The sequence below is a fragment of the Puntigrus tetrazona genome, chromosome 17 (assembly GCF_018831695.1).
Source record: "Puntigrus tetrazona isolate hp1 chromosome 17, ASM1883169v1, whole genome shotgun sequence".
In the NCBI taxonomy this organism is placed as follows: Eukaryota; Metazoa; Chordata; class Actinopteri; order Cypriniformes; family Cyprinidae; genus Puntigrus; species Puntigrus tetrazona.
In genome coordinates, this window is record NC_056715.1 from 21,359,408 (window position 1) to 21,371,507 (window position 12,100).

The 12,100-nt window shown below is 38.9% G+C and overlaps 1 protein-coding gene and 1 long non-coding RNA gene across 5 annotated transcripts in view; one reads left to right on the plus strand and one right to left on the minus strand.

Moving 5' to 3' along the window:
* tmem260 (transmembrane protein 260) overlaps positions 1-11,978 on the minus strand; it is a 38,031-nt gene extending 26,053 nt beyond the window's left edge. The window contains exon 1 of one of the 3 annotated variants that reach the window (XM_043262632.1): positions 11,609-11,978. In XM_043262632.1, coding sequence (XP_043118567.1) covers positions 11,609-11,684 — 76 coding nt within the window. In that variant the 5' untranslated portion in view covers positions 11,685-11,978. Of the gene's footprint in view, positions 1-1,922; positions 2,097-2,203; positions 2,789-11,608 lie in introns of those variants that run through there. The other 2 variants (XM_043262631.1, XM_043262634.1) reach the window with 2 other exon arrangements.
* LOC122361716 lies at positions 2,193-10,304 on the plus strand. 2 transcript variants are annotated; one of them, XR_006253017.1, is made up of 3 exons: positions 2,193-2,325; positions 4,480-4,585; positions 4,907-10,304. It is a non-coding gene; the product is annotated as an uncharacterized LOC122361716 (long non-coding RNA). The 2 variants fall into 2 exon arrangements; XR_006253016.1 differs by having other exon boundaries at positions 2,205-2,331.
* Positions 11,979-12,100: the final 122 nt, after the last annotated feature.

A 12,100-nucleotide genomic window follows, 5' to 3' on the forward strand; every position in this document is an offset into this window, starting at 1 on the left:
GGGTGGCAAAGATGTAGGACTGCACACAATCTAGAAATCTACAAACAAACAAAAAAGCTGTATTTAAACTGCAGTTCAGAGATTAATGGGCAAAAAGTCCTTTCGCCTACTAATCCCAAATGTTTTTGCCCTGTTGTATAAATCTAAGCAATGCTGCCTGATGCAATACTTGCCTAAACACTGTAAAATCCTATAATCTGTGCTCTCTGATGCAATATGAAATGTTCAGTGCATCACAAAATTTTGAAATTGTTAGCTGGCACTTCCTGCGTATCACTAGCGGTCGTCTGTTTTCGTTGTCATGTTGGAAGTCCTCTATCTGTAGGTGCAGACCCCTCACACTTCAGCGGCTGAATTTTCTCTGCTTTCACAGTCTCATTTAGAATAGAAATAGATACACACGCGGTGAGGCCAGGTCTACCGCATTTCAAAGCACGCCGGATCTCCCTGTAATCAAAATTTCTCATGTTATACATCACAATTTCATTCATACGCTGCAGCGCCGTCTCCAGACCCCAGTGCAGAAGCCCGGTCCCAAAGAGGGAGGGCTAAACGGGGGGTGGGGGGAAAGGGGCGCAAACACAGTTGAGCGCAGGACAGCGGAGTGTCTCTGTGATAGCGCAGCATCGGGCACCCACAGCAGCCTTTTTCCCCCCGTAATCCCCATCATTTCCACACTCGCATTCCTAGACAACAGCGGTCCCGCGGGGCGCCCGCTCAGCCTCTCCGGGGCGCAGCACACCTAAAGGGATTAGGACTGCGAGACGGAGACCTGGAGAATTTCTGCCGAGCATTCAGCTGGCGCTATCACGCCGGCATCCTGCAATGTCCCTAAACGCCACGCTTAAGGGGTTGGCTGATTTTTTTTTTTCTCTCTCCGTAAGCCCCAAACAGCTTCTTGCAGCCCCCCATCCCCCTAAAAAGCCTCCGAAAGCCACCCTGCCCGTGCGCATGCTGTAAAGCTCACAGAACAGCAGCTTGTTGTTTGCATAACCCCCCACCCCCACCTCCCCTCCTTCCGGAAGAAAACATTTATTTTTGTCTTCCCATTGTTGAATATAGCCGTTTATGGGCACCATTTTAATACCTATAAAACAAATAATATTGTATTTCGCGACATCATTTTCTTACACGTATTAATCATTTTTAAACAAGATTACGTGTTTAACACATTTTTAATGGATAATTAACTTTATGAAGTTAACAATTAACTTTTTAATGAATTATTATAGAATAATTATATATTACATATAATTATGAACGTTTTACAACCTGAACCTTGCCTTAAAATCATTAAAATATCAAACAAATGTCTTTTATCTGTTATTTTAGGAGACTTCTTGACCTTTTTTCAAGTCTTCTTTTTTAATTTTTTGCATGTTTCTGCAATTTGATCGCACGCCCGATTTCGGGGAAAAAAGGTTTTTCACATATTAAAATTTTATTAAGATGTAATAACCATGTAATGTTGGAAAACTTTTTTTTTATCTCTACTAACAAAACAGAAAAAAAATGTATCTTAGAATAATGGATAATTACAAACAGCAAAATGATAAAAAGGTGCCTAAACAATACAGTTCTTTCACGGCACATGATTTGTTACATCTGACATGAACGCAGACCACTTCACGTTTTCTCAAACTCTGCAGTGCATTAATATGATCATGTACAGTATTTCTCTCTCTCCTGATTAATGCTCTGACGTCATTCCAGAGAGATTATTTTCTGTTCTGACAGCTTTGACACTCTTTTTAGTCTGACCCAGCAGTAACTAACATTCCCATTCGTTCACTCATTTTTAAGCAATGTCTGCACCAATTGCAAATTCGAGTTATTAGAAATGGCACCTGTAAATGATGCCTTTTCACAAAAACAACTTTTTGTAATTACAAAAAATGTTTATTGTATAACAAAAGGTTTACCTTATTCTATCCTATTTCAAAATAAACATCACTTGGTATAATGTTCTGCTATTCATATGCTTCGTTCGTGATTCGAGTTCCAAATTATTTTAGGGTTCCACTGGCCGTGCTGGATTTAAGACAGGTGTTCGGAAAGATTAATAACGCTCTCAACAGGTCTCGTGCGGTTCGTATTTGCAAAAGCTTCGCGTCATGCGGTGCACGCGATTTTACAATATGCTGTTCTGTGATAGGCTGCATGTGATACAAACACAAACACATGTGACTGACCGAAGTCCTACCTGAGTCTCCGCCAGGCACGGCGCGCGGAGCAGAGGCGACGTACGCCGCCAAAACACACGCCGCCGTCGCTCCCGTCAGCGTCCACGTCAGCCTCTCCGACGACATTTCAGACGTCTTCTAAGTTAGTGTTAGTTACTTTTGAAATTTCATGCATGTTACGCGTCGGTTCGCCGCGTCTCGAAACCTGTTAACATTGTTTTCTCCCGCCTAGTTCGAAAACTTCGTTGTCTTCAAAATATAACGGTAAATTCATGCTCGTTCTCCGGTGTGCGCCATTAAACGGGAGCTGTATTACCGAGGTGCAGTTTTAAAATGACAACGTTATCGTTTATGTTACCCGCTAACTGTTATCCCCGTGGCGGCGATTACAACGCTAGCATGGCAAACGTTGCTCTTAACAGCGGCGTTTTGCACCGCTATGAACGTTATGAATATCGCGCCAGTTTGCGTTTCAGTCTTCGCAACAACACAATCGTGACAACATCTCACTGACTGTATTTAAGCTAAAGCTGCACTGTTGATCTTTTGATTTTTTTTCCGCCTGGACGCGAGGATAGTGCTGGATTTCACTTCCTGGTTGGGCGGGATTTGTTAGCGCTTGTAAAAAAAAAAAAAAAAAAATTACCATAGTAACCGTAGTTTCCGCCAAATTACCATAGTTACTGCAGTTCGCTAAATCGTCTGCAAATTTCTAAATTATTCAAAAAAATAAACATGGTATCTCTTCTTTCTTAATTTCTGAGGACAAAAGCTTAGTTTCCAAATTTCTTCTTAGTGTTAATTATTATTAAATCTATTAGTTATTAAATCTACTTTTCCAGACATTTTTGTAATTGCATTACAGAACACGTCTTATATTTATTGTACAAAATGTTTAGCTTGAGATACCATAAATATAGTATCTCTATGTAACACTCTATATATATATATATATATATAATATATATATATATATATATATTTTTTATTATTATTATTATTATTATTATTTATTTTTTTACATATTTTAATATCTTCTAGTTTCACTAACTTTAACTGTATGCTAGTTAATATGGTTATCTTTTTTTTTTTTCCCCATCCTTACCATATTTCTTGTGGTTTTAGATGTGAGGTAGACCAGATGTGTTAGCCTTTAATCCCACTATAATCTAGCAATGTGTAAACTCAGTGCTTATTATTATAATAATTGCTTTACCATAAACATACCATTACAAAAAGCGTTACTTTAACTGTTACTAAAAAGCAAAAAGGCATATAATCACGTATATTCTTTTATTACAGTTTAATAATAAAAGTAACTGCAGCCGGTAACACGTGTAACTTGACGCGGATCGTTAAACATTAAAACATACACTGGACAAAACTTCGTACCATAAACTTCAATCTGTTATTTTAATTAGTGTTGAATGAAATAAGTCGTGACCGCCCGCTCGCACACACTTTTAATTAACTACCTTTAATTATTATGTTCTATTTATTATCCTGAGCGTTCAGTCAGGCTTCAGAGCTGAAATGATTTGTCTTACAGTTTGCGCAATCGGTACAATCAGTAAAATTCCTTCTGGTGGCAGCTGGAGATGTGGATGTAGTGTGAGACCCTTCAGTGCCTGACGAGTGGAAAGGTTACCCTCATAAAAATGTCATGCTAGACTGATCATTAATCCTCCACTATCTAAAGTGAGTCTGATCCTTGACTAAATTGAGAGCTCCGAGAGGCAGAGATGTGTCAGCACCTCCGAGTTCATAATCCTCCACGCTCCCCCCTTACTACCATCCCTACTGTCTAATCACTGATTCAGCCACCTACCTGACGCACGCACGCACACACACACACACACACACACACACAAAAAAAGTCTATTTCCTCAAAGCTAAATATATGAATTGCTCTTCAGGAACAACGTGTGTAACGAACATGAAATCATAACATAGAAATGTTCCCAAATAATACACGCCCCTGCCATCTTAAACCAATAGTTTTCTTTCTATGCCGCAAAGAGTGAAATAACAAGCACATAATGCAATTTACAATACATTTTTTTTTTCAATATGGCTCTAAAGTATAGGGACGAACGTAAAGCGCATAAGTAAAAGATACTTTAGCCAGTGGCAGTGCCAAACGTAGGCTATGCCCTGTATTTAAATATCGAGGGATAAAAAGGAAGAGTCAATTAGAGTGCAGTATTCATACAATTCAAATGCAAAGGATGTGAGAATTATTCATTTGGGTTGAAATGTTAAAGGAGAGAGCTTATGTTTTTTTTTTCTCTGACAGGTTAATCTGGGCAATTCTTGGTGCGTCTTAATTCTGCATCAATCTGTAACGGGTAAATCTGCACTTCTGGAAGTTCAGGGGTTTGTTTTACTGTTTAAATGCAAGTGTGAGTACTTTTTTATTGGAATTTTTTTTTCATTGAACCTTTATTAACGGCATAAAGTTACCGAAAAATACCCCTCCGAAAATAAATCCATAAACAAATCCATAAAAATGTCAGTGTATACAAATCATGTAAAGGATTTATGTTATATCGTTAATACTTAATTAAAAAAAAGATATAACTGCACACTCATTTAAGCATTGTCTCGTTATTAATAAACAGTGCAGTTAGATCCTTTAACTTACAGCTTTAAAATGCGTGCGTTTGTTTTATTACGTCATTAATATACCAAACATAAATGAAGTATTATCACCTGTTTTTCAGGGAAAGTACCTGCGGCCAGCGCAGAGAAGACACCAGAAAGCCACAGCATTTTAAGAGCGAAGCCATCGCGCTAAAGGGTAACACATCACATATTGACATCTGCGCATAAATTCAATCACTCAGTGCATCAGTGAAAACTGGATTAGGTTTTCCTAAATCGCAGATAAATCCGCCACTCATTGCAATATGTTCCAGCTCCAGCCTGTTGCTTACTATCTGCTTACTTACTGTACACTGACAGTCTGTTTTAATCTAAACCCAAGAGCCTAGCAAACAAGTGGATTTTCAATAAAGCCCTTTAAAATCTGTAGAGAAAAATCCCATGATCCTCTGTGTTAGCTACACAAATATGCACAGCAATGAAAGGATTCAGTCTGAAACAGATTAATTGCAGTGGTAAATGCAATACGTCCCTCATGTAGTGTGTACTGTGTATTACTGCACCCCATTTTATTAACATACAGCTCTATCAGACAAGCTTTTTACAATCTCTGAGACAAGCATGTAATGATATACAGTTCATTGGGATCTCGGCTTTTTTGAAAGCCAACACGAAACAAAAAAGGCGATCCTTGCGCACATCAGCCGACTATTCAAGGTGCATTTAGACCACCTTTGTCTCCTGTTTACCTCCTTGTGGTTTACAAAGCACTCCAATTAAAATCCCAGAGATTAGGACAGTTGTGATTAATATTCGTCGGCGGGGCCTGGAGTACGAGGCACAACAAAAGCGAGGGTTGCTTGGAATTGCCTTGAGCAGAACACCTAATGGCGGCCAATTAAAATAAGAGGATTCAATTTGGCCAAAGCAACAGGAACCTACAGATAATGCATGTATCTAAAATTGCAGCAGATGCCACACTCTTGATTCTGCTTCTATCATGTTTGTTATGGCATTTTCGCAAATGACCTGCAGCCGATTGCAACAAACCCTTTAATAAACCCTATAGGGGAAAAAAAAAAACTTACCCAAACTTTCCCAATTAAAATAAAAGTGCATTGTGAAAATATATGCAATTTAGAGATGACACTTTATTTTATGGTTTCTTAACTAGTTGCTTATTAACATGCATATTACTAGAATAATAGCCATTTACGAGTAGTAATTGAGCACATATTAATGCCTTATTCTACATCCCTAATCCTACTCAATACCTAAACTTAACTAACTTCTAAATTGTTTAAAGTTTTTTGTTGTTTTTTGTTGTTAATGCTTTTACAGAATATAATACTAATTATTTCATCTCATTATTGCTGCTTGAATTAAAATGACAAAATAAATGTGCTATAAACAGTACTTCTTTTTGTTTTAAGAAATTAAAAGTAAAAAAGTATAAAAGTAAAAACATTTATAATGTTTCAAAAATTCCTGTTTTAGATAAACGCTGTTCTTTTGCCACAAAAAATTATCAACATAACCGTTTCCAACATATATAATAATCAGAAATGTTTCTTATGCACTAAATTAGCATATTAGAATGATGTCTGAAGTATCATGTGACCTGTGAAAATTCAGCTTTTCGTCATAGGAGTAAATTATATTTTTCAATAAAAACGGTTATTTCCAAAATTCCAGTATTACAGTTTTCGATGTATTTTTAAAGAAATAAACGCAACCTTAATGAACATGAAAAATGCTTAACAGATTTATTAGTTGCTGTAAAAATAGTGTATGATTTCTAAAATAGTGCCTCCCGGTATATCACTGACTGAGTTATAACTAATATGGATGTAATGCAACCCAAGCAAAAAAGATGAAGCTAAATAAAGTGGCTATGACTTCAGGAAAAGAATCAAACACTAAAAAGGTTTGAGCTGTGTTACAGAGACGCGTAGTGGAGAGAGTGCCAGGTTGGAGCCGTGTGTGTGTGTGTGTGTGTGTGTGTGTGTGTGTGTGAGAGAGGCTGAAGATGTTCACGAGGGAGAGTGAGGCAGCACATCACAGCATGGGCTCGATGTGGGAGCAATCCAGTTACTTAAACTGATCAAGATTTAATTAACACAACGCTCGGCAATTACTCTGTAATTAAAGTCATTTGTCCTCTTGTGGAGCTGAGAGTGCCACTGCTGCCATAGAGCTGCAAATTAGAGAGGGGAAGCGAGGAGGGGGATGACGAGGGACTCAGGGCTGCGGATGTGTTTGTGTTTCAGCCCCAGCCCATAAATACACTGGCATTCTCACTAACCGCTTGTTTCGTCACTGGACTAGAAAGAAAAGAAAACTTTTAAATATATGTCAATTCTAAATACGGGTTCGCAGAAGATTCGAATTGGCATTGTTGAGAGAAAAAATGGAAAACATGCTTGGTCAGTATGTTATTAAGGATATCAGGCGCTTATACTACATATAAAATATTGCTAACACTTTAGTTTATGGATCAGTTCTCACTACTAACTAGTTGCTTATTAGCATGCATATCACTAGCATCTTGGTTTACTGTTTAGTACTTATAATAATGCACATATTACAATAACCTTATTAAGCATATTTCAGATCCCTGACCCAATACCCGAACTGCATTACTTACAAATTAGGAGTTTACTGAGGCATAGTTAACAGTGAGAATCGTTCGCTAAACTAGCGTTACCAAAATACTTGCTTTAGTTGAATTATATTTTTAAATGAATTATATTTAGTTGAATTATATTAGTTCTTCTGGGTTCGGCCTGTCTCAGTTTGTCCTGCTTCTTCGAGTCATTCCAGACAAACCAGATAATGACCAGATCAGTTTAAAATATTAAACAGTCCAATTGCTCTATTTTATAAGATGTTTGCATAACACAGATAATAACACGGCTATAACGGAGAAAGCAACTTTTGGGCGCGCTCACAGCTGACGTGACAACGAGCTCATACCTTCGGTGAAGATTAATTTTTTTTTGGGATAACCTGGAACAGCTTCTGTGACAGACGAACACACCGTTATTGTGCGCAGACCTCTAATCTGACGTCACGTACACTAAAAAGGGGTTTTCACCGAAAACGGCGGCGCACGCGACTTCCGCGCCTTCGGCTCGTGAACAATCCCGGATGACAACAGAAGACAAACCGAGACGCCTCGCGCCGTTCTTTCGCGCCGAGGCAGAGATTACGCGTTAAAACGCTGTTAAAGAAAACCCTTCAAAAGCGTCAAGCGCTCTCAGAGGTGAGGACGCTGAACGCGGACCGAAGCCTTCAGACGGTAGCCACGAGCGCAACTCCGCTCACGGGCCGTAGATAATTAATGGGACGTTTTCAGCGGCAAACAGTGACTAATTGCGCTAGACAGAAATAGCGAGGAATTAATAACATGCATCCAACACTTGCCACGATCCCCTACCGCTTCAATTTGCCGGGAGATTAAAAACGACTGCCAAGTTTACTAAATTAGGAGCGCGGGGGAAACGAACGCGCGCCTTGTTGTGTTCGCGCGCGCGCGCGTACTATCTCTTATTTACAGGCGATGATCTGCATATCATCTCTCGGGGTCTCACGCTGGGGGGAAGAGGTACACATCAAGTGCACCAAGCCCGCCGAATGTAGGTGTCCTATTGATAATTTGGCGTCCGGCCTCCGGCCACCTGTGGCACACATCGCCTTGCCAGTTCACCGGGTCGCTGGACAGGGAAAACGGAGAGACGAGCACGGTTAGACCTGTTTCCCCCTGCAGGAGTAATCGAGTTTAGCAGTCGACACCTTCCTAGCCCTCAAAAACCTCCTGAAGGAATGCTATTGACATCTGTCATCATTTGGAAGCTAATGGGATCAAACGAGCTTCCTGCTGCAATGAAATAATAAACGGAAAAGCGGGATTTCGGTTTATCCAGGAGGATCATATTCGATTCTGAGAGGATTCTTGTTTCATCCCATTTAGGATTGGTTCCAAATTATGATAGAAATTTCATTAGCATTCCCTCAGGATATTTTGCTGCTCCACAAAAGACCTCATGCGGTCAGGGCTGATCATGTAGTGTATCCAAAAGGACATCAGATGAAGAAAAGAGGAAAAAACGCGCCGTGCATTCTTTTTATTCATCATTTTGGTTTTAATAAGCTTTCATTTGTGAAACTGGGACCTTTTAAAAATTAGGTTCATCGTGAAGCTGAACAAATAAGCTTTGCAATGATGTATGGTTTGTTAGTATATAGGACAATATTTGGATGAGATGCAACTAAAATCTGGAATCTAAGGGTGCAAAAAATCGAAATATTGAGAAATCGGCCTTTAGAGATGTTCAATTTAAGTTCTTAGCGAGGCACATTACTAATCCAAAAATACATTTTGATATATTTACGGTAGGAAATTGACAAAATACCTTCATGGAACATCTTTCCTAATAATTTTTGGGTTAAACGAAAAATCTAAAATATTTAATAAAATCTATTTTTGGCTTTTGTTATAAATATACCCATGCTACTCATGACTGGTTTTGCGGTCCAGGGTTTTCAAAAGTTACATTTAATATCATTAAAAAAGTAAAAATAAAAGTATATAAATATAAATATGTATTTTTTTAAAGTACATAACAATGAATTAATAAATGCGTTTAAAGTGTCACACCACACGACATTTTATAATCCAGCCATATCATAAAAATATATTGTCTGATATTTCTAAGAGTTAATGACCTTGAAGGTCAATTATATAATTTCCATATTCTAAATATCGGTTGTACCACTTGACTTTGTTGGTTATGCAACACACAAGGACTATATGGCATATCATAAACAATTGAACGTTTCTAATATATCCCATAATATCATTGTATATTGTATGATAAAGTGATAAAAGAGCTGCATTCAAGTGATTGATTTTTTTTTTTTAACCAGTTACAAAAGGGGACCTGAAAAAAAGCTCTCAATGAGATCAGTCAAAATGATAAAGGTGCATTACATATACATATACATAGATATTTAATACAAGATCGCTGCGCAGTAATTACGACTTTTGAAAAAGCATGAAACAGATTGATAAAGAAAGCTAATATGGTCTGGAAGTCACCTATCTAAAGGACTCAGCACTCCATATTTTGGTTTGATGTCACAATCTTGACACCGCTGATCGGGGAGACATGTCTCGATTTTCTGCGGCTTTGATCCTTCAACAGTTGACTGTCTGAGCTGGCAGGCATCCTGAAGGAGACAGCTAGCGGGCGGCAAATAAAAAGACATTCTCTCCTTCTCTCCCCCGAGCGCGATCGCGCAGTGCGCCCTGGCTAAGCCTTCCGTATCGCGTCCCGGGCGGTTCTGCCGGATGCGCAGATCTCACGGGAGAAACCATCACCGAATCGCCGCAATTAAAAGCCTCAATCTTATTTTCGTAACTCGAACGAGGAGAGGACCGAGCGCACGCACGCAGGCGCGCGCGCGCCGTTTGTGACGGGCGTCCTCCGCGCAGCGAGGTGGCCTTTTCAGGCGTATAACATTACATCACACTCGAGAACCGCGAAACAACGCTCCGCGGGAACCACAAAAGACGAGCCGTAAGCTTCATCGCGAACGCAGACGTTATGTCATTTTTAATAAACCCTCTTAAATGGGGGGCAAGCCAAGGAGAGATTTCCCAACGAGCTTTCTGTCACCTTTACTACGATGACTGTCACTTGGAAAGGCAGCGTAGAGCGGGACCGAGACGCATCCCATCTCCCCAGCATCTACAGGAGGAAATGTTAATTAGCAGTCATGGCATCCCACTGATCTTCCCTTTCAAAGCGGCTAAATGGCATGCTCAAAATCTAAATCCTTTTATATGCCCTTATTTGCAGAGAGAGCGCGTATGAAAGGGACGAATATGTCATCACTGTTTGATGGATAATGCGGCTGCCATTATTCCGAGCCCTTTCGCTCTGATTTCAGTGTCATTTTTTTTTTCAGACGCACGAGCGAGTTTTAAACAGGCAGCACGAGCGGCTCAAACGCTTTCAAAAATAACAGCTAGTAAATAACATCGACGCGCAAGCAAACGTCGGCGCCCGATCTCTAGCGATTGTTTTGATATTTATGCATTTTAAATTAGCAAGAATTTATTTTTAGTTTTTTAGATTTTAGTATTCATCAAAAGCGCTTAACTTCGCGTCTTCTTTCATAAATTCAACGTATTATTCGAAAAAATTGACAACAAATATAACACGTGAAAATTGCAGCGAAGAAGACGTCCGGTTAATTTATTTGTTCTTTAATGCAGTCATCGTTATTAAATGCGTTCATGTTTCTGCGGTTTGTGAAAACGCTGTCGCTATTTCACGTTCAGAACGTACGATCGCAGCTCCCTCTAGCGGCTGTGAATAATTACTACACACAGAAAACTTCTAAAAAAAAAAATTATCAATGAGTGACGTGGACGAAGTTTGCATTTCTAATCATCTCAAATAATCTTCATTTTGATCGTCTTTACCAAATTTTATTTTTTATCTCCCCGACACCGCATCCGATGATTTGTTTTGTTTTTAGCCAGTCTTTCGAGCATTATCTTCAAAAAAAAAAAAAAAAAGTTCATTTTGCAGAGAACTGGATTTCGAACTTTCAGCTTTATAATGGGTTTGATGATGTAATGCAAGAGCAACTGAAGGAAGAGAGAGGCAGGAGGAAGCAGACGCTCTATAGGCCTGAGATTAACTTTAGCAAGTGCTCCTCTAAACTTTGATACAGACCCCGGTAGCCGGGGAAAAAAAGGTCTGGTTGTAACCAAGTTGATTCAAAAGTGAAAATCAACACTGACTCACCTTCATGTTGCTTCAAAAGATGCGGCAAGTTTCTGTGGATAAAACACACCCATAAAATGTACGTTTGATTATTCATGCTTAAAACATGAAAAACAATTCTGCTTTACCTTAGGAGAATATGTAAACATAACTCAAATGTAGAAAAAGAGATGCATTATGTATTATCCAATACATAAATGTCTAGAAGGCATCGCCAAGTTAAATCTTTCAAATGTGAAATATCCTTTAATTTACAAAACATTATACCATGGAGCACAAAAAGGGATTTTTGTTATTACTACTACTACATTTTTTAGGGCCAAGACGCATTTTTTCTGCAGCTGGAGATTATGTATTAATTTAATATATTTCAACTTAATGTATGCATTACTCGTATCGATTCGGTCTTGTGGAGGCTGATCTTTCAAGGTTCAAATGTCAAATTATCTACTTGTAGTGAAAATGTTTTTGACCCTGGCTTAGTGCTGCAAAGCTGCGATTAAAACACCAACA